This window comes from Rhipicephalus sanguineus, chromosome 4 (assembly GCF_013339695.2).
Source record: "Rhipicephalus sanguineus isolate Rsan-2018 chromosome 4, BIME_Rsan_1.4, whole genome shotgun sequence".
NCBI classification, from domain to species: domain Eukaryota; kingdom Metazoa; phylum Arthropoda; class Arachnida; order Ixodida; family Ixodidae; genus Rhipicephalus; species Rhipicephalus sanguineus.
Window position 1 is genome coordinate 46899282 of NC_051179.1, and position 22836 is coordinate 46922117.

At 47.3% G+C, this 22836-nt stretch overlaps 2 protein-coding genes across 2 annotated transcripts; one reads left to right on the forward strand and one right to left on the reverse strand.

Moving 5' to 3' along the window:
* The first annotated feature begins 1544 nt into the window (after positions 1 to 1544).
* On the forward strand, positions 1545 to 3941 carry LOC119389900 (anaphase-promoting complex subunit 5). Its single transcript, XM_037657318.2, has one exon. The coding sequence runs from the start codon at positions 1697 to 1699 to the stop codon at positions 3923 to 3925; it is 2229 nt and encodes a 742-aa protein (XP_037513246.1). The 5' UTR covers positions 1545 to 1696; the 3' UTR covers positions 3926 to 3941.
* Positions 3942 to 6457: 2516 nt separating this feature from the next.
* Positions 6458 to 18239, reverse strand: LOC119389902 (uncharacterized). Its single transcript, XM_037657322.2, has 4 exons — positions 18100 to 18239; positions 12148 to 12547; positions 10209 to 10811; positions 6458 to 9866 (listed from the first exon to the last, which is right to left on the reverse strand). Exons 2-4 carry the CDS (start codon positions 12535 to 12537, stop codon positions 9561 to 9563), a joined length of 1299 nt encoding a protein of 432 aa, XP_037513250.1. The 5' UTR covers positions 12538 to 12547; positions 18100 to 18239; the 3' UTR covers positions 6458 to 9560.
* Between the last annotated feature and the right edge of the window lie 4597 nt (positions 18240 to 22836).

A 22836-nucleotide genomic window follows, 5' to 3' on the forward strand; every position in this document is an offset into this window, starting at 1 on the left:
GGACGCCAGCGCTGTACGTGTCCGCGTCGCTTTTCGTCTTTGTTCAATTGTGCGCTCAAAAATGAAACATGAATTACCATCATGCCTAAGCATATACGCTCTTTCGCTGGTACGGATCACGCGGGGCACAAGTAGGGTTACCAACCGTCTCTGACTTCGCGGGACTGTCCCGACTTTTCATACAGCGTCCTGAGCCGTCCCTGGCGGGACAGCTATATGTCCGGGATTTATTCCGGACCATCCAGTTAAAAATTTTTATGTGATTCCACGCACACCCGACAACGCGCGTCACGCTCCAGAACACGATGTTCTGACGAATAGCATGCACGAAGCAATGTTGCGGTGGCTAGCGGTGGATTCGAAGGTCTTTGACTACTTTGACTGAACTTCGGTGTGAAGCGCGACAACTTTTACGAGTACACTCTCCAGCAAGAGGAAATGTTGCGAGCAGCACGCAGCCAGCTGAAGTACAACTTCAAGAGGCCGAAACAAGAAAGAAACAATGGATTTGTCTGGAATATACCGCAATTAAGAAAACTGACTTCGCTTGCTCCCTATGTTAGTTTACCCCGCCTCCCTTCATTGAAGAGTTAGTGACCCTAGGCACAAAAGAAGCGTCGTGGTGCCTCGGATTTCCTGTAACCGCTCGTACAGCCGGGAACACAACATATCGGCATGGCGAAGACACCAGCAAATCCGAAGCACAATAGGGCGCGGAAAGCGCAAAACTGTTCACGCAGAAGGCAGCCTCCACTGATTCTAACGCACCGCAACATTCATCGCTGGCTGAAGAGCGTGGAGTGAGTGAATCCTGTTGCGACAGCAGCGCCACATCTGTCGCTGATGGCGGCAGCGCCGCGCAACATCGCTCAGTTTTGCAACTGACCTGGTTCTATAAACGTTGACGCACACTACGCGTTTTCGTCTGCTAGCGGAAGCTTGTTGCTCCGCCAGCGCCACCAAACTGGAAGCTGCCCCGGCGCCGCGCGACGGCTTGGCAGACGCGGGGAGTTTTGCAACTTACCTGGTTCTATAAACGTTGCCCGTCACCGCAGTCAGTGCCTTTGAGATAAGATCGATGCTATGAGCAATGCCTCTTAGGAGTGCGCCAAGAGCGCCAGCGAGCAACTCTATATATGTAGCGAGCACGTAGCTGGCGCTCTCACGCGTCGTGCAACCGCAAAACTTTGTTAATTTAGAAAGTTTATTGCCTTCGAGATTGCGTGCTTGTGGCTTAACGTCTCAGAGGCAATAAAAAAGTCAGATGCAATTACAAAACCAATTAGTTTTCTACATATTGTTATTTTTGCTTCATTTGCCAAAAATATATATACTTACGTTCTTTTTTTCTGTTTTCTGATGTGATTTTTGAAATCTAATCAAATGAAAGCATATAGTGTGTTCCGAGCTCAGATGCAAACTAATAAGCTTTTATAATTAAATTGGTAATATGCTTGCATAAAGTTCAGTATTATTGTGAGAAATTCTATGTATGCTTCACATTTCTATTTTTGCGTTTCCTCTTCCGGGTTTTTTTACAAGGAGCAAAATGGCGCCCTTTACGATTTTCTGAGCATTTCCGAGGTAATAATTTTTGAGTGTACTAGAAGCGTTATATGTTCTCGGTTTCCAGTCGGCAATGTCAAACGAAACATGACGCGTTTGTTGCCTCGATAGTGCCTCGAAGCGCCGAACGATGCCGGTCGTGGGCATGGACAGCGGACTATGGATGCCAGCGGCCCTCGGCAACCCACCGAAGGACGTAATCACCGCTCACAAGCTCGCTTTGCTCGTGCTCGTGTCGGAGTACTGCCGCGTCAAGATGCGCCGGCACGTCGAGCCGAGCGAGGAGCCGTGGTCGCACACGAGTCAGCAATGCCGGGACTTCGCCGTCCTCTCTCTCAAGCTCCTACAGAGCCCCGATGTACCGCTGAGCGATTTGCTCGCCGCGCTGCGCCCCGTCCTGCACCCGAAGACGCTGGACCTTTTCACGAAGGAGATGGCCATCATCCGGGACGCCGGCGTAGCGGGAATCATGGACTACGTCCCCAATCTGGACAACCTTCTCGCCGATCCCGTGGCCGCTACGCCCGCCGTGCTCCACAAGAGCAGCGTTCTGGGACTGTTCGTACGACGCATGCTTCTCGCCCTGGACAAACTCAACTTCAGCGGGCTCGTAAACTTGCACAAGAGCTTCCGCTCGTACTACGACGAAGGCCTGCGACGATCCGAGACGTCTTCCGAAGGAGCGGGCGACTACGTCGTCGGGTTAGCGCGACCGGCGGCGACGCAGCGCCAAGCTGACCTGTTCCTGGCGCAGCAGGTGATGCTGATGCAGCTGAGCGAAAAGGCCGCCCTACCGCCGCCGCAGCTGCAGCGGCGAATCAAGCAACTCCTGGCCGGTAGCAGAGACCTCTTCGAAGCCCACTACCTCAGTTTCCTCAACTGCCTCGCCGTTCGCGAGTACAGCGGAGCAGACGACAGCTTGCGGCACTACTTCGACCGCGCCGTGCCCGCGGTTCCGGAGACCGTCAAAGGCGCCGTCGAAGACGGCGGCGCGACCCGAAACCTCCGCTACGCGTCCTTCAACCTGGCCACGCTGCACTCGAAGATGGGTCACCGCGGCGAGGCCCTGATAGCCTTGCGCGAAGCCATCACCCTCGCGCAGGACGCGAACGACTCGTCCTTCCTGCAGCACGCCCTGTCGTTCCTGTGCCGACTCCAGGGCAGCCGCTGCGACCCCTCACAGCTGCGATGTCTCATCACGCGCGCCTCCGAGCTAGGTCTACACGGCGTCGCCTCCTTCGGCATACAGGCGCTGGCGCGCGTCGAAGGCGAGGCGGGCGTCGCGCCCAGCGCCGTGCTCGAGTTGCTCGGCAAGAGCGACCTCCTCAACTGTCAGCACGCCATGTCCGAGCCCGCGGGCACGGCACTAGCCGAGCGCGCGGCGCTCTGGGCCCTCTACGGATTCCAGACCCTCTCCCTGCTGCAGTCGCATTGGCTGCTGCACGCCTCCCGCGGAGATCCGCTGAGGGCCTCGGGAGTGCAGCCCCTGGGCGAGGTGTCGGCCCTGGCTCTCCGCAACCTGGCCGTCGCTTTCACCTGGCAGGGCCACTATCAGAATGCCAAGGACGTGCTCAGCTTCGCCAAGTCGCTGTTCCCGCAGTACTCGGACTCGTACAAGACGCTCAAGTTGTGCCACCTCGTCACCTCCTTCAACGTGTCCCTGTACCAGGCGAACTGGCCGCTGGTGGAGAAGCTCGCTTCGGGCATTCGAGTACTGGACCGCCACGAGGGAGACCTCTGCCGGGCGCGCTCCCTCCTCTGGCAGGGCCACTTCACTGCAGCGTTGGACCTAATCGACGCGTTGTTTGAAAGATGTCGTGACATGGAGAGAGACTTCATCGGCTGTGAGCCGCACTTCGTGGGTCGCCTGTATCATCTGAAGGCCGAGCTCTTCATCGAAGCTTCACAACCCATGCTTGCCATTCCGGTTCTCTGCAAGGGCCTCACACATGCCGAGAAGCACCACCTGGCCTACGTTCGAGCCATGCTTGTGGTACTGATGGCCGAGGTTCAGTTTCAAATCGGCCTGCCGGGACACGCGAGCACGCTGCTCGACGAAGTCGTGACGATCGTCCTCTCTCACGGGAGCCTTGCAGACGTTGGACACCTGTGTCTTCTGCGAGCGAAGTGCACGTTTTCTAGCAAAGGGGCAGAAGCAGCCAGTGAAGCAGTCAAACTTGCAACAATGTCGCTGGACACTTACACTAAGGTGCAGCTGAAGAAAGGCATAAGAGATGCAGCCTACTGGCTAGCATTGACTTGCCACGCGGTTGGCTTGGAGGAGCAGCGAAATGCAGCTGCCCTGCGATTCCGTCAGGTCGATGAAGAAATGGCAGAGAAATTGTTGTACGTTATGTAAAAGTAATGTTCTTTTTCTACCTTGTTGTTGTTGGTACTGTTTTCATTCACAAGTACTGTTATAATGTTTTTATTTTTGCCCTGTGCTTTTGTGTATGTAAATGAGTCGTGTTCCTGTTTGCAAGTGACACAGTTTCTGTAGCCATTCCATTTCTGTCTTATATTTCAGCTTTCTGTAACGTGTGTAAAGAGTGCCATGCTAGGCGTGTTGCATATCTGCATGTTCTTAAGAAGCGTTGCACCTTTTACAATTTTAATTTAATTTTTTAGAAAACTCAAAGCCCAATAAACGGAGGAAAGAATAATGCGATACAAAAAGTAGAGGGTAGTGCATACTGCAGGCATTGACATCTCAAAAATCTCAGTGAGATCCCATAGTACCAAACGCTGTCACAAGTGCACACAATAACCTCTTTGCAAGCAACAATTCATGAAAAAGGGAAAATTTCTAACAACGGATGTAGTTGTTACCCTTACTTCATCAAGGCTGAAACTGCAGGAATAATATCAGAATTCAAGTCTGTCAAACCATATGGCCTGCTTACATGCCTTGCAGAAGTTGACCCCATTTCGCACTCGCCAAAGGAGACGGAATAGAATAACAGAGAGCTGAGCTAAAAAGACGCCCTGTCTTTTTAGAATGAGACTGAATATGTGCAATCGTTAGCGCACGTATGCATTGCCTCTGGTAGCTCTTGCCTCCAGGTTCTTTGAGCGGTGAACAGCTCATGTTCCTTCTGATAAGGAGTAAATGCTATCACTGCGACAGCTTGCGATGTAAGTACAGCGTGGCAGTAGCAAGAGAGAGTTTCTTCGAAGTGTTGCTTTGTACGATTACTCATTCCAAGTGCTATAAAATTTGAAACTGGCTGAACTATTCGCCATATATATACTTATTTTTCATAGGGTCCGTACTCATGCAAGGTCCACACGCTCTAAAGCGCGAAAATTTAGAAAATAGAAAAAAAAAATGTTTCACTATGTGCCACGCATAGGTCGGCAAAAATTTTGGAACTCACTCAAGAAATATACTTTGCTGTGATAGCTCACTCAGACTCACTAAACTTTTTTTCAAGCAGACTCACTCGGACTCAAACTCGCCAACATTTTGCTCAGCCGGACTCGCTCAGACTCGCGGCTTGACCTGAGCCCGAGTAAGTCGACTCATGAGTCCGCTGGCATTAAGTGAGCTATTCCGATCATGGTTTAAATGCTCTTGAATGCCAATATCTCAAATAATGGGTGCTCTACGATACGCCTTTGGGTCTTGTACCTTCAAATACTAGATTTCGGGGGTTTCAATCTAGTAAGGACGTTTTAATGAAATATGCGACTCACACGACATATTGCTATTAAGGAAGTCTCGTGAATGAGTTGGGAGGTCATAGCACCTCCCCCCCCTTACTCGTGCCTCTGATCAATAATCATTGAGGTGGTGCATGAATGCTAGTGCCTTGAGGTGTGTGGGAATAGATCTGAGTATAAACGTAACCCGATACTATAAGGCTGATATTAATGCAGATAGCTGAGTGGATAGGATCATAGGTCGGCAATAAAGGTGGAGCTCACTCAGACCCACTCATGAAATATATTTTGAGCTTAGGGCTCACTTGGACTCACACTCACCAATATTTTCCTCAACCGGACTCACTCGGACTCGGTCTCATGAAAATTTTTTTCAACCGAACTCACTCGGGCTTACACTCACCAAAATACCACTCACTCGGACTCACTCAGATTCAGACTCGCAGCTCGATCTGAGTGAGTCGACTCACGAGTGAGTTTGCCGACCTATGGTGCCACGTGCATATACGCATGCTCATTAACTGGTTGTTTATTTAGGGCAATTATATATGCATAATTAAAGAATGCTGCCTAAATTAGGGCCATTACCATGGTGCAAAGCATTGCACAAAGTGTTATAGCAATGAAGGTCTGTTTTTTGCCACAAATTAAGGCAAAAAGAAAAGACTCTGTTTCTGCCGTTCCTGAAGCACTAATCGGGACCACTGCTCAGCATCACCGACAAGCTGCAGAGGTTGTGGACGAAAGAAAAAAATGATATATATTATATACAGAGAGAAAAAGATATTCAGCGCATGTGACGTGCAAGGTCACAGTAGAGAAGCTCTGCCCCTAGACAGGCGCGTTACAGTTTTCACTGTAGCGGTAGCGTTGTGTGCACAGCTTTGCCCATCCAGAAGTCTCGCAGCCAGTGTCATAGGTCTTGCACTGCACAGTGTGACATTGCGACTGGCAGGTCTCGGGAGAAAACCCACGTCTTGAAGCGCTGCATATTGCCACATGCCACCATGTACGAGACGTTCGCTGTGACACATATACGTGCGGGGTTAGAAAAGAAGAGAAGGTTGCTCTGTCTGATTTCGGGAAAGACGTGGACCCTTGGCCATCTCTCTGGTTTAGCCTGTGACATTACTGGCATGTGGCAATATGTACTTAGGAGCATCAGGACTTCGCTACAGGCAGATAAACGTCGCCTAATAGCATAAGCTCTGAAAACAAATTAGCCGACTTGTGAACGTAACTTTATTGGTACACAAAATAGGGAAACTTTCTTGGGCAACTATCACGCGCGTACAAAAACTATTTTTTTATGGCATGGAATAATTCTCTACTCTATAAACAATCCATAGTCAGCAGCCCACTTTATACAATAAAGCTCACCCAAGTTTTAAATTGGTGGCTGCTAGGCGTTGTGAGCATTTAACCACACCTGGCATGTTAACCAGTAAGCCTGGGCTCTAGGACAAAGTTTGACAACATGCCAGAAACCAAGTACTACAAAGGAACTATGCAGAAGCTGAAACGGGCATGAATGTGCAATGTGAAATCTACATGCTCTCTCGGTTCAACTATGCGGCAACTGCAACACAGCCACATTGACGCAGAAGCTCGCACAGAATTCTGCTGATGAGCATAGACACGTGGACAGCAGTAAGGATTCCATGGGTTATAACGTTAAACGAGATTGACAAGAACTAACAAAGAACACACAGCATTTTAGCTAAAGACGGAAGAAAATGCTCGACTATCACAGCTCTTTTGTACAAGGTTGTCCACTTTCAGATTTTCTTAGCGATGCCAGGCTTGTCAACTTACCCTGGCTGTTAGAGACTAGTATTGTGCTCCTGATGAGCACTTTGTTAGAAAGCTTTTCTTTCCCGTTTTTGTCAATGCAGCCATACTTCTTGCTCACATCCTTTCAAGCACTAATGCCATGAAAAAAAAGCAAGGAGAAGGCCCACACTACCTACGCAATGGCACAACTTCACTCCAATAGAGGTGAGTGTGTGAACACCTTAAACACAACTCGAGGCGCAACAATTAGTAAGACAGTCGTATAGAATACCTGTAGCCTGACAGCATTTGGAACGACGAGAATCGGAAACAAGGCAAGGTAAACTTGCTAACCGAACAGAGCAACAGCAATCATACAAATTCTGCCGGATATCGATGGCAATAAACTCCAATTCAACTGTTACTTGGAAAGGTGTTGCAGGAAGCCTTAAAGGGACCGACAACTGCCCAGAATATAAAATGAGTTGACTCCACTGATGTAAAGATTGTCCGTTGCACTGACTCAAACCAACCCTGTTTTTTTTCGTGAGAGATGGATTTATATTTTTATTTTTTAATTGAAAGTTGAAAAATGACCTGTGGCACCTCTGGCGGCAAAAACATGAATGATCCGATGAAGACGGCCACGTGACCGTTGATTGCTGTACGTGGTCGACAATCTTTTGTTAATATTGAGATATTGTTCGTTTCTTTATATTAAAAGGTATTACTCCATAATAATGTACATATTGGCCTGCGTTAGTAGTATGCATTAAAGTGGCGCTGCCTTCGCGTGACGTAATGATCCCATGCTCGTCAGCGCGTCTTGAGCAACTTTTCAGCATGCTCATGCAACCGTGCACGGTTTCCAGGTCCCTAAGATTTTAGAGCGACATAGTTTTACTACCTACACTTCGTCTCAGAAATGGCGCGCACTACTACTCGGTTAGGCCGTGCATATGCACAGTTACGTTTTCGATTACTTGGCTTGGCTCGTGTATCGAGAGAGTAACGACGCCGGGACAAGCCATCCATGACACAGGCGCAGGCAATCTTGGGCGCAGGCGCACTTAACTAGGGTGGCTAGAATTCTAGCCACCCTAACTTAACGCTGTACAAATACCGGGAAGGTGTATAAAGCCACACATCTCATTGTAACAGCTTGCTATTTTCAAAAATGGTTGGAAAGCTCAAAATAAAGGTGGTTAAGCATAGTTACAGTAACTCCTGCGAAAGCACAACAACGACAGCTTTCACAAGGGCTAGCGGCATCGCTATCAATTCTCAGTGTTGCTGGAGCAAGCCTCCATGCGTGTTTGGAGCCTTTCAGATCGAAAAATACTGCTTATAAAATAACTACGTGCTTTTCGGATAAACTAGTGCAGCTACAAACGCTACGAAGGGTGAGCTTCCTGTCGCGCCTTAAAAAACTGGGTCGAGAAAAATCAGTTGTCGGTCCCCTTAAAATACAAAAAACAGTCATCTCTGCACACTTTACGTGACTTCCACTAGTACTCAAAAGTAAGACATTGCATGCAATTTTGTGCACACACTGGGCGCATGACAATTAAGTGTTCAGTGATTGCCCTGCACTGTGTGCGTACTTCTCTGTCCTGCATCAGATTTGCGCTCTGCAGTTTACCATTATGAATCAACTAGCCCAGCAACGAATACTCTTAATGGAGTACTGACACAAAACTTTGAAGGCAAGATAACTTGTCGGATAGATTTGTGTGGACACACACGCATCATCTATGAAATATCAACGGTTAATGTAGCCTGGAACATATTTAAAATAAATTTTAAAGTGTGGGTCGTGCCACTGCAAGCGAAGCCTGCCTTTGGCTTTAGTGCAAACAACCAACCTAGTAGTGTCGTTCTCCATCTGCGTTCTGACTGCTCGCTGGTTTCCTTCAGAACAGCAGTGACTCAACGACTCAGCCGTTTTAAGATGGTGCGAATAGCAGTGATGGAAGTTTGTGTTGGCTGCCATGATCCTCGTGAGCGCTCTCTCCTAGTAGACCTTTTCAACAGAAAGAGGGGGCAGACTTGCACGCAAGTACAAAGGCTGACGTCCTTGCCGTGGAAGTGCATTTTTGGAGGGTCACATGTATTTGCAACATCCCAGAGGGGATTATAGCAGCACCCAGGGGGCCTTTGCTGAAAATAGTTGTCCGCGTGGTGCTCACATGAACACGGTTTTGTGTGCTCATGTAGCCAGTTATGTTTACATGAAAATCATTCCGGGTGCCGCCTCACTCGGTGCTCTTTGAAACCGTAGCTGTGACTGGGTGCTACAAAACCGTCTCCAAAAAATTAACCATTGTGTGCTCGAGCTCACGAGGTTTCCAGCCATGATAGGTGGGTCGTTAATTAATGCAATGGAAAAAACAAGATGTAAAACTTTTCTGTCAGTACTCCTTTAAGGCTCCTCTATATCTACAATATCTAAAACTAGCCTCTTTATGTGATCTGGACTTTCCTGTTGCGCTTGGCCTTCTATGCAGTTTTCTACTTTAGGTCTTAACGTGCATGTGTGCATCAGCCCCCATACAGAATCAGTAGCGGCCCTGGCCAAGCAGCTGCCATGTTACTAAGACACCAGATGGAGACACAAATGCAGCCGCAGCCATGTCCTGGCGCGGATTGTCTCCACCAATTACGTCGCAGTCCGTGAGATTAATCCTCGACACAAACGTCTCGTCACTGGGTCCAACCACAGCCTCAATGTCGGACAGCAGGACACGTCTCCACCGGATCCTCGCCATATCGACGATGGCATCCAACGTTCCATGTTCTTTAAGCAGTGCGGCACACCGGGACATCACTTCTCTCCACTGAAGGCCTACCGGGTCGAGAGAAGGCTGCCAACGAGAATGATAGTCTTAGCTGCTGAAACCTTGCACAAGAAATAGTTTTGAGCACATCATTCTGTCAAACAAACGTGCTCACATTGGCCAACACAAAGGCCTCAAGAAGTCCTATCAAGAAAATTCACAAATTAATTCTAAGATAACCGGCTTCCTTCAATGTGCACCCATAGCTCGTCATGCAAGTGCCATTACACTCAGTCCCACAGTAACCAGACCATCATAGTCTAGAATCAAACCTACCACCCCACATGCATTAGTACTATAGTACTGTGAATGGAAGCTTTTACTGTGCTTCGTTCCCTACACCGCCCCATTAGCAAACTGCAGCCTTACCTGACAGGAAGTAAAATTGGGCCATCCCTCTTCAGACATGCTGACGATCGCATGGGCCACAGGGCAGTCTGGCCACCTATCCTCAATTGTGCTCTTATGGTCAACATAGGCAGAGTGCAAGCCCCAGCATGCTTTCTTGATCCTGGTAGCCATCTTTACAACCGTCTCTTGTCCTCTGAGGCAGGCACGTGCAAGATGCTGCTCAAGCACGTAGGACGCACATGTAAGGAGCCCGTCGACACCCGAGGACTCCAGAGCGTAACCGTCTGCGGAAGGGCACACCAACAACGGGCAAATGCTTCCCTCCGGGCCTTGGGGAAACAGGTCCTCAATCCATCTTGCACTCAAAAGGGGTCTGCTCGAGACGTAGTTGTGAGCGTCGACGTGCGGCTGCTTTCGGCCCCGAAGGTCATTTGGCCGAGCCTTGCCCAGGGTGGCCAGCTGGCTGGCACCGTTTGGATCAAGCTTCAACTCTGAAACACTGAAGTCTACTCTGGGGCACAGACGTTTGTACAGGGCTATGTCATCAACCCAGAGACGTTGCAGGATGAATGGGGACGCCTTGTTGTTCATGGCCTGGTATGCCCAGGTGAGCATGGTAATCTTTTGAAGGAACAGAAAAAAAAGGAGCAGAACGAAAGACAGGGTTGGTCATCTTAATTAAACTGCATTGCAACAAGCACTAGCCATCAGAAATTCAAATTAATGAGTAATCGAGGAGAGGTCAAAGAAGCCATGCTAAAAAAAATGATGTGCACAAGAAAATTTACATGTACAGTATGTTTGCTCATGTATAGCCCGCACAAAAAAATTTGGAGCTAAGGTCAGGGTGCCAGTAACATGCGAATTTTAGTGTGCAAGCGAGGTACACCGCAAGATCTTTTTTTAAAATGTTCCGCAGGTTGTAGTGTGGAATCTATGCAGGGGCGAGTTATACCTGAGAAAATATGACAGCATACATCAGTGCAAACTCTGGGCATGGTGGCGAATGTGGAACATTCTTTTTGCCAGATGGCGTCTGGTAGCACCTGAACTTTTATGAGCCGTTAACTGTCCAATAACATCTTGCATGCTGCCTAAAGGGATGAAATCTTTTGGGACAAGACTGTGAAAGGAACGAAAGAAAGGCAATGGATCAAAGGGACGGGTTTTTTTTGTTTGACACAACCTATTGAAGCCACGGGAAGCACAAAGGGAATTATCTGGTGTTTTTAGATAGCACATGGGGTTCATTGGCGAGCTGCCAACTCATAAAAGAAGTGGTACTGGCTTAAAGATACAGCAAGCTCTCGATAACTCAAAATTGAAGGGGCCCCATTATTTTGTTTTACTTAATTATCGGAAGTGCTCATAAATATGACATGGGGCTACATATCAACTTGTATTGCTAGTTCAATGTTTCATGAAGGTTATGCTATGTTGTGATGATGCCACACAGAGGGTTGGTAGGGGGATACAATAACGTTTCGCCATGCTCCCTGTGGCTCACTCAATCACCTTATATGCTGCTTGCTGTGAGAAGTAATGCAGCAGACTGGCTAACACTCCGGGGCTTCCATGCACAGATAATACCCAATAAAGTGGATGGGAAGACGACTGCCAGTGTACCTCACTTGCTAGAGCATTGGACGCGTTATCCAAAGACTGCAGGTTCGGACCCTACCAGAGGTAAGTTGTATCTTCGCCCACCTTAGTTTCTTTACATTTATATCATAATTACCACATTACAGATAAAGACTACAAATAATGCCCCTATACTTTCCTTCGCTTCATTGTCCGTTGGTTTCATTAGGCTGTACACAACAAAGAAAATGAGCCCCTGATCAATTCCCCTTCCTTCATTCATTACTTGCTGCGAGGACTGATAAAACAGCACAGCAGAAGATCGAGTGCCACAAGATGCCGAGTAAATAATTGCCTGAAACAGCTCAACACATACCTTGCACGCAAACCTGTCGTTCTGCATCCGGAGCCACGTCTCACCATTCTCAAACGACACTGTCTCCATCTGCGGTGGTCGCTTTTCTCTGCACAGCCGTAGCAGATGAAAAAACCACTGCTTGGGATCCTCTGGCAGGGAGCAAACTTTGTCGGGAAGATCATTCCACACGCCCCGGCACCACGACAGAGCCAAGGACGTCCACAGGAACCGACTCGAAGTCAGCTCGCGAAGACGGTGGCATGTTCTTCCGAGGCTCAGCACATCAAATGGTTCTGAATATTGGCATATTTTGATCAGCACGCCGTCCGGCAGGTCAATCAGTGAAGGACCATCATCGGCCGAATGATCCTGTACCGCTTCCTCCGCTGCTGCTTCATGCTCATCCATCCTGCCGACTCTGCGAAAGACGAGAACATCAACAGTACAGCACCAGTAAGTGTACTCGAATAGCGAAATTTGCTAACAATATTCTGCATTCACTTACGACGTCTTCTGCGGTGCTGAAACTACTGGGGGCACCGGGTATCGTTTTGATGCATTTATCCAATAACGTCCCACCACCTTTTCTACAATGCTGGAGGAAAGCTGGCCATTTCACCATAACCATTGCTTGTGAGAATTGCCTCCCAGGTTTGTTCCACTGGTTTCCCCAGGAATCGCAATAAGAAAACTGTCTCATGGTTAGAGCCCTTCACATTATGTGGTGGGAAATTTTAAATTCTGCCAGTCAAAACTGAGGGATCTGCAAAACTCTGCGGCAACATTGAATAGACACTGAGTACATGTCACAGTTTATATATTAAAATCTTTCAGCCTCCAAACATGCTCACATTATTTTAAAAGTGAAGGAAGCTGTTGTGGCTGAGCATTTAAAGGCAATGAAAGAAAGTGTTCGAGGCATTTGTTCCGTCCCTACCCAGAAACCTCGAACATCAGAATCTACACCTGGCTTTTCTTGTTTGGAAGGAAATGGTGCTAAGTCCCTGTCACTAGCAGCGTGCAAGTGGGCTGTTATTCTTCATGCTGAAAAAGCTAACAACTGTGCAGTGAGACGCAACTTTGCAATTTCTGAAAGGGTAGTTCAGCAGTGGTGGTTGCAGCGTGAGAAAATTGCAAGATGTGATGCCAAGTGCCGAGATTGTTGTGGGCTTTTGAAAAAGCAGAAATATCAAGGACACACTTCAAAGCCAGAAGGGCCTTAACATGTGAAGAGGGCTCGCTTGACAGTGACAAGAAGCCCTAGCTTTTTGCGATTTCATGATCGGATATTATTCTATTTGAATTTCAACTTGAATATTCACGAGCCTCTAGTTTTCCGCATTTCTGCAACAAAATGTTAATTCTGCAATTTTCCATGGAATCACGGGAAGATAGGACCTCTACTAATGGTACATGCGGCTCGGTGCTACCACGCTTTCTCTCGGATTGTAACAATACGGAGCCGACTTTTAATCCGAACCATAGAAAGTTTGTCCGAACCGAACGTGCAGCCACACACCAGAGCAATTGGAGGCTGGAAGAGGATACACGTCATCATGTCTTCCACTACAAACAAGCAATACATGCAGATTAACTCTATGACGCGCAGGAACACCACACATACAGCAGCAGCCGACGCCACGCCAGAATGTAAGATGGAGGAGTCCCGTGACCAGATCTCAGTTGTGCTCCGAGTTCGGAGGTGAGGGTGCCTCAGAGCACTCAGAGCTGGAGCATGGTGCTCCAAAAGAACCAGTCAAATGTATACAGAGAGCTTCATTTCGACCAGATACATGCGATGCACGTCGCCAGACCACTAGATTACCAACAGAATGTATGTTCCATAAATGTCTACAAAAGATAATGGGAAGAGGGTTAAGTAGAAGTTTGTTGTTACATTAAGTTTTTTATTTGTGTCCATGAGCCACGTAGGGCTAGCAACGCTTGCGACTCAAACATTCATGACAAGTTTGCAACAATCAATACTCGCTTTACAAAGGGAATGAAGTCATGTTTATAAGAAAATTCACTGACGATTAGGATACTGCCGAATGCAAATTCTGAGCGCAGCTTCGTGTTGGGGCAAGGCCAACTGTATTTGATTTTCTGGCTTTCCGCAAGGTATCGACTATGCCATAAATCATAATTTTTGTGAAGTAGGACAGCACCCACTACGCCATTTATTCGTCTTTCTGCGGATAAGCGAGGTACCCGCTACACAACTGTAAGGTTTTATGTGCACTTTGTTGATGCTGCATGTGGCCGATGATGATGACGAATTATGGCTGAGCACTTTGCAGTGGGTGGGAAGCATTAAACTACACACTCGTGGCACAATTGGCATTATGTCATGACTGGTTGTTATTTTGCTCTTCTGCCACGCTATATTACATAGGTTAACGCGATTGCTTGCCCGACATGATGCCTGTATAGGGTCTTTTTGCAAGTGAGTTTCAAGAACCAGCGTGGCTCTGTAGTAGAATACTCGACTGCCACACAGAGGGCCCTGGTTCAAATCCCATTCAATCCTGAGTATTTTTTCTCATTTTATTTTTGCATGTCTATCAGTTACGCCATCCACGGCAACATCGCTCAAGGCAGGAACGGGTGTTTAAGAGCTGTGCTCTAAAAGACCAGATTAAAGAAATTGGGACTACATATGCTGCGTTTCAATTTAGTGAAATTATGGCTGCTGTACACTTTAGCTGAATATGTAATTCCAGAGGTTATGAATTAACACAGCACCTGCAGATGAACAAGGGGGTGTGTAGTGAAATCTGTTATTCGGTCCCCTGAGCCTCGAAAGAATGTCCACCGCAAGGTCAAGACAGATGCAGAAGAGCGACACGGAAGGATCTGCTTCCATCCAATGATGTCCATAATGCATACATTCCGGTATCCTTTCATGGTGACATGTTGAAGACGTGAAAGTGTGGCTATACCGCTTCGACAGAGTTGCAGGCAGCGATAAATGAACGGCACGATTCTAGGAATCGGTTCAATGATAAGAAATTTATGCGTTATAATGACAAAAAAACAGGACACGACAACCATTTGTCTTTAAATCTTGCTTTACTCTGCCTCGTTCTCCTCGTTCGCCGTGCTCTCCAAACAAGCAACTGAGCCCGAGTGTAGCACTTTGAACAGTCTCCTCATTCAGTGAACTCGTCCAATTAGTTTTCATTAATTATCGTGACATTTAATTGACCCTTATGTTAAGTAAACTTATACACCGATGTCATATGTATCTAACACAACTTTTAACTTGAACTAGAACCATTGATTTCGTGCCAGTTTTATTTTTTTAAACATGTTTTCTGAATATTTGGAAAACTGGAAGTGCTTGGAAGAGAAACAAGAGTGTCACTCATTGCTCGTACCACTAAAAAATGTAGTGTTGTCATCAGCGAGGTGTTTACCGTGCCCAATAAATATACAAACACACAAAGCAACATCTCCTGTCATCTCCTGTCAAAATAGAGAGCTCACTTATCTCTACATGAATATTGAAGCAAGCACTGTCTGTTTTAGCAATTACAAACACAACGATCCGCAGAGGGTGACAGGGTGTTTGTCTTGGCGAAATGGGCGTATATACAAGGTTGAACTGCGAGGCTAAAGAGCGAATCTGTACAAAATTGACAATTGTAGAGAAGCTGATTGAAAGCTTAAGAAAGCGAGCGATGATGACAAAAGAACGTAGACAGTAGAAGCGTAGCAACGCAGCAAGGAACATTTTTTTTTCTTGCGTGCGCAGTATTGTTGACACCGGGACTCTACCTACCTCAAGAAATTAAAAGCTTGCACTTGTTGCCGCAACATTTTGCAAAGGAAGCCAGTGCGCAAACACAACATTTACAGGAAAAGAGACACCACCACAACACAGTAGTGTCGTTCACCGTCTGCGTCGTGATTGCTCGCTGGTTTCCTACAGAACAGTGGTGATTCAACGACTCAACTGTTTTAAGGTGGTGCGATAGCAGTGATGGAAGCAATTTGCTTTTCTGAGCAGATTCTGGAGCGGAGAAAAATACTGCTTTAGTGCAGCTAATGGCGTTTTTGGAGCAGATGGCAAAATATTAACCGAATGACTCCTCGATATTAAAGTGTCATTTAAATGTAAACATTTCGACAGAAGTCTGTCTGGCTGGGTGGAAGAATTAAGAAGTTGAAATACCTCCAGCCACAAATTCTTGGAGGAAACCCGACGTTTCGAGACCGGCTTGGTCTCTTCTTCAGGGGTGACTGTGCTGATCAGGGGGGCTTCGTCGCAGCTTGTTTTTGGCTCCGCCTTTCTCTTTCCCTCACATTCCGGAGGCCGTGCACGTAGATCGGAGGCATTGTTCCGAGGGACCGGTTCACATTCGCAGGTGTGTTCTGGATGTGCCACGACTCGAGTAAGAGCCTCCTTCCCAGATTCTTTTCCGTTTCTATGATGGAAGCGCCCTCGAAGTCAATTTTGTGGTCGTGCTTCTCGCAATGCTCTGCAAGGGCACTGCGTTGTATTTCCACGTCAGAAAGATGGAAATACAACGCAGTGCCCTTGCAGAGCATTGCGAGAAGCACGACCACAAAATTGACTTCGAGGGCGCTTCCATCATAGAAACGGAAAGGAATCTGGGAAGGAGGCTCTTACTCGAGTCGTGGCACATCCAGAACACACCTGCGAATGTGAACCGGTCCCTCGGAACAATGCCTCCGATCTACGTGCACGGCCTCCGGAATGTGAGGGAAAGAGAAAGGCGGAGCCAAAAACAAGCTGCGACGAAGCCCCCCTGATCAGCACAGTCACCCCTGAAGAAGAGACCAAGCCGGTCTCGAAACGTCGGGTTTCCTCCAAGAATTTGTGGCTGGAGGTATTTCAACTTCTTAAGTGTCATTTAAGGATCTCATAAATATTAATATGTATTATGAAACGTACGTACCACACATACAATAATCGCTACAAAGTACAAGAAATAAATAATAAAGAAGACATGTGGTCATTGAACACTAAGTGAAATACCATGTACTTGTGGCAGCGATGATATCAAGCAGATAAAGCTGAGGACCAAATTATAAATGTAACCACAGTCACATATAAGTGTCACCAAAGCAGCAGTTCATAATCGGTACGAGATCAAAGCGATCTAGCTGTTATTTTCATATTTCACCGAAATAGCCAGCACTCAAAGTTGCAAAAAAAAAAAAAGAACCAGAACAGCTAAACGGTTTATACACTTAAAATGGCAGTTCTTGTGGCATAAATGAGGTCAAAGCTGGTAAAGCGATAAATGTAATCAGTCACACATCACAGTAGTCACAGCAGCAGTTAGTGATCAGTGTGATATCAAACTAATCTCACGCACCTTTCACCAAAATCGTCTGCTTGTTAGGTATAATACAGCTAAATCAGTTATATATCAACAATGCCAGTACTTGTAGCATTGCCAATATGCTAGTATGCGGAGTATACAAGCTGCATACTAGCATAATAGTATGATCGTAGACAGCTTGTTTTTGGTTTCGTTTAGGCTCGCGCTGTATCGTCACACGGTCACACGGTTAAAGTTCACAGTAGTTCACAGTTTTCAGTTCCCCAGCGCCATTTCGGAAGCAGGTTCGGAGCAGTTACTAGCAAAAATTACAGTTTGAAGCAGCATGTAGCAGCACATCTCTTTCGAAGCAGTCCATCACTGGCATAGTCGATAAACAAACAAATTGCGTAACGACCAGCAGATCTCAAAGTCAAACCAACTGCGCCACGGCATGCTCATTGATTCAGCCGCAAAACACGTGCGATGTCGACAGTTTAAACATGTTGAAGCGAAACGAACGCCGCGAGTTGCGAGAAAGAGGCCTTGTACGACAAAGTACAAATGCTGTCGCGAATGCGTAAATGCCACCGACGTAGCGAATAAACGACACGAACACGCAAAAATGCGCGCGTGACAATGAAAAGTGACAATCGTGACAACACAGCCGACTTACAACTTGAGCGACTCGTGCGCGGATAGCGGCGTTCAACGTTCAAAATTCACGCTAAACGCACTAAACGCACTTGCCGCACGGGATCTATGCACCATGCACCATGCAACATATCTCAAACAACAAAAACGAAACTTGCCTTCAAAAGTGGAGACTAGATAGATGCATTGTACCAGAGAGGAGGCACTGATTGTACAGATGAGCGCAGGACAATTAATACAAGACTTTATTTGTTTTAAAATAAGAGCGTAGCTAGCGCTCTTACGAGATTTTACACACTTCGAAAAACTTGGTTGTGCTTAACTTAATTAAAAATTATTTTTGTTTTTTTATGGTTGTTAAACAAATGTAGTAATTACCAGTAGTATTGGCAAGTGCTGTTCTCTAGTGTCGTTTTTGAAAGCTACTCAAATTGAATTATGGCCTCCGAGATGTCACGCCATGATTGAACTAGTGGTCCCGCAGCTAAACTAAAAACTAATATATTTTCTAAGTCACTTGATAATTCAGATTCTGCAACGCTCCTGCTTCATATTTCTACACGTTGTGACTTGCGTTTCCGCTTCCGGGTTTTTTATAGCAAAATGGCGCCCTTTACGATTTTCCTGGTCGGCAACGTTCAAGAGTTCAAGCAAGCAGGACGCGATGTATGTATTTCTTTCAGTAACTCTTTCCTCCAGGTATTTCGTAGCGGCGAACATGTGATATTGCATCTAATAAGGAGGAATTACCAGCATTGCAACAGCCCCTGATGTAAGCACAGCGTGGCAGTAGCGAGAAAGAGTTTCCTCCAAGTGCTGCTTTGCTGTAGCAGCCTGTCTTCGGTCTGCTAGACAGCCCTTAATTATTCGAAGAGGAAAGATGATAAATAAGATGTTAAGGATGGTAAGTCGAAGAGCGGAAGAGAACAGATGATAGAATTTGCTGAGCTGTCAAAACTAATAAACAAATGTAAACTTAGTGATCATACGAAACTACAACGTCAAGAGTAGAACAAACAGGGAAGACATAAAGAGTTCAAGGCAGCTTAATGCATACAGTGAAAGATAAGCAGGGCAATATTACTTTTAAAAATTAATGACAAAGCGAAGGTGCTTATTTCATTCATTCATTCATTCATTCATTCATTCATTCATTCATTCATTCATTCATTCATTCATTCATTCATTCATTCATTCATTCATTCAATAAATCGCCCTATTTTGAGCATCGACGAACGTGAAACCGAAGGGCCAGACGTGGATATCGATTAGGTTAAATAGACACTACAAGGCACATCCCGCGGAAATGCGGTCGGAGGAGACGGCATAACAACCGATCTGGGGAAAGATAGAGTATATTTTATATGTAAGAAGTTCGCGACAATCTACACGCGATGCCTTAAAACTTCAAATGCACCTGCGAGTTGGCGAAACGCTGGTGTTTTACTAATACACTGAAAGGAAGACGTGAGAGACTTAAAGGACTGCAGATCAATCAGCCTTCTTTCGGCGTTCTACAAAATGTACACGAATGGCGTAGCCAGGGGGGGGTGGTGGCCGGGCTACAGCCCCCCCCCCCCCCCCCCCCCCCCCCGGCCCCAGAATTATTTCGTATGGTCATGTACCGCCTACCAAAACAGCCACCTGCGCCGGAAATTATCTGGATTTTTTTCTAGAATTCCTTTCCAGCCCAAATCAGCATTGTTCGAACAATGCTGATTTGGGCTGGCTGTCCTCGCTACGCCTGTGGCGGCCCTGTAACTGCCTGCGCAGCGCACTACCATCAGAAATACCCTGCAAACAGGGCCGTTTCGTTCTCTTGCCCCTGTACGGAGAGCGGGGAGTCGTTTTCGACAGTCTTCTTCATCTTTTTTACTATTACCAGAAGGGCTCTGCTAATACCCCTCAAACACAGGCGAAAAAATTCACGCATATCCATGAAGTGAATGATGATGAGTGGGCGAAGCACTGGGGATCGTTCGATAACTTCGGTAACCGTGAATCTCCCGTGACATTGCCCACTATAGTGCATGTAAATGAGTGACAACGCGTGTGTACAGTTATATACAATGTGTTTTATTGGTCATAACTCGTATGTCGTGTTGAATTGTAGATTCCGTTTTGCTTTCATTAATACTGCTTTGTGGTTCGTGAAATTCAGAGCCTGTGGTTCTTCGATCGGATCTAGCCTGAAGTTGGCAAAGGCGAGGTGTATGCACGTTCCCCTGTTGGTTGTTGTTTGTTTGCAGTCATACGAAATGTATCGTAGAGCTCGGTCATAAGGTCCATAATGTGTACGTTGAAGTCGCCGGCTAGTATAAAGGGTTTGTGCTTGTAGGTAAGGTCCTTTACCTGCAGGGACTTTATTCAAGATGGCGCCCGGAGGAAGGTCAACCCAACGTTACTAGACAACCCAAAGTTACTAGTAATCATAGGTCGGCAAACTCACTCATGAGTCGACTCACTCAGATTCAGATCGCACTGTGAGTCAGAGTCTGAGTGAGTCCACGTGAGTAATATATTGGTGAGGCTGAGTCCGAGTGAGTCCGGTTGTGAAAACTATTGATGATTCTGAGTCCGAATGAGTCCTGAGCGCAAAATATATTTCTTGAGTGAGTCTGAGTGAGCTCCACCGTTTCTTGCCGACCTATGGTCCTATCTACTCAACTTCAGCATCACCATCAGCCTTATATCGATTTACGTTTATAGTCAAGTCTATTCACACATATCTCGGCACACCAGCGTTCATGCACCACCTCAATATTTATTGATCATACGCGTCAGTTAGGGGAAAAGGTGCCATGACCTGCCCTGCAAACTTTTTCATTGGAAATTCTTGATAATGATATCTTGTGTGAGTCGCGCGTACGTATTTCATAAAAATGTCCTTACTGGATTGAAACCACAGATACCTCGTATTTGACGGTACACGATCAAAAGGCGTATAGTAGAGCACCCGATTATGTGAGATATTGGCGTTAAGGAACATTGAAACCATGATCGAAAAAGTTAATCTTACGCCAACAGACCCATGAGTCGACTCACTCAGGCTCACTCAGACTCAGGTGAAGCCGTCAGTCTGAGTCTGAGTGACTCCGGCTCAGTAAAGTTCGAGTGAGTCCGGCTGAGGAGAATTTTCGTGAGTCTGAGTCTGAGTGAGCCCGCAGAGCAAATTATATTTCTTGAGTGAGTCTGAATGAGCTCCAACATTTTTGCCGACCTATGCTAGTAATGTTGGGTCAACCCGTTTGTTAGCATAGGAACAGATAGAACGTGCGGGCGTACGGCCCGTGCCACTTTCACCGGATGAGGTCATGAACTGCACTGAAGTGGATATCAGGCCAAGATACTTGCCGAAACCATGGAGAGTGCGAAATGCTCGCTACCTCATTATTTACCGCGGTGTGAGAGGTTATATTTTGGCTGCGTGACCGTGCATCCACGATGTTTTACTAAATCCTGTGCGCGCTCTAGAAAACGTGTGAACTGAACGTGTCGGATTTGCCGTAGTAATAGGCCGCTAGTAACGCCATCATTGTTGCACAGGACCGCATGTTTAGCGTGACGATGGTTTCTGGACATGTTGCTCCGTCATCATGACTTGTGTGGTGACGAACACGGAGTGCACACTTCACTTCTCTCGGATGTTACAGGTTTGATTACCACAGGCCCGTAGCCAGGAATTTTTTTTCGGAGGAGGGGGGGGGGGGGGCACATGCGCGCTGACACACTGCGCACCTGTGCCATTGGTGTTTCTGTTTTGTCTTGCTTATATTTGCATATACATGTGTCACATTTCGATAATAAATTCAGTTGGAAGTTTGCGCCCGACCGTGTCAGTTTAGAAGTGTTGATCACTCAGACTTATTCAGACTCAGATTGAGCCGTGATTCTTAGTCTGAGTGACGTGTACTCTCTTTCGGCTTCCAACTGCTCTTGCGAGCAGCTGCATGTTCGGGTCGGACACCCGTTCCCTGGCTCGGGTCAAGAGCGGGCTCCGCATTGTTGCAATCAGAGTCGGAACGCTCGGCGCCTAGCCGAATGTGGACGGATTTATGTGGAATGCAATGCGCCATCTGCGGCATCGAGGTCGACTGCGCGTCAGACGTGCGAGGCACGGCCTTGGTCTCGCCCTGCTCCTCAGAACACAGCAATCTTCCGTTGCGCCGCCCACATGACTCAGCACACTTCCGTCCCCCTCTACGAGTCAGCTGCTGCTCGTGCCCGCTCAGCTGATGAAGGGGCCCGGCGGCTTTGTAAGGAGCCCGCGGCTATGCACGACCACCGGTCTCGAGAGAGCCGCGCAGTCGGCGTATGACGTCTGCGGACCGAGTCATGCGGCCAATCCCGTCCGGTCCGCAGGTAGGTGGAGGGAGGCCCTGTGTAACGGCACCGCATGCGAGAGCCCCCACCCCCCTTCCACCCTCCTTTCTGTTTTTAGCAGGCCCGGTCTCCCCCGCGCGCCCCTTGTGCGCGGCGTGATGATCTTTATTTAGTGTCGGTCCTCCTCCAGGAGCAAACGACGCAGGGCGCGCCGGTGTCCGGATGACTCAGGCGCCGCGAGCACACTCTCTTGCTCGGTCTGTATGTGTGTGTGCAGTCATTCAACCTTGGCTCCTCCCAGCAGACGAACCTTGGCTCCCAGCAGGCCAAGTGGCTCCATCACGATCGCCTATAGGAGAATGCCAGTCAAAACGGCATTCACCGGAGTAATTTGGTTCATAGTTCGAGCAGCGGAACTGAAAACGAAGGAGAAGGA

Bases quoted from the DNA above. Each gene is read 5' to 3' on its own strand.
- LOC119389900 (XM_037657318.2), top strand. From the start codon at position 1,697: ATGCCGGTCGTGGGCATGGACAGCGGACTATGGATGCCAGCGGCCCTC.
- LOC119389902 (XM_037657322.2), bottom strand. From the start codon at position 12,537: ATGGATGAGCATGAAGCAGCAGCGGAGGAAGCGGTACAGGATCATTCG. The intron at 10,812-12,147 runs GTATGTGTTGAG...TTCCTTCAAAAG, and splicing joins ACGACAGGTTTGCGTGCAAG to ATTACCATGCTCACCTGGGC. The intron at 9,867-10,208 runs GTAAGGCTGCAG...TCTCGTTGGCAG, and splicing joins CCAATTTTACTTCCTGTCAG to CCTTCTCTCGACCCGGTAGG.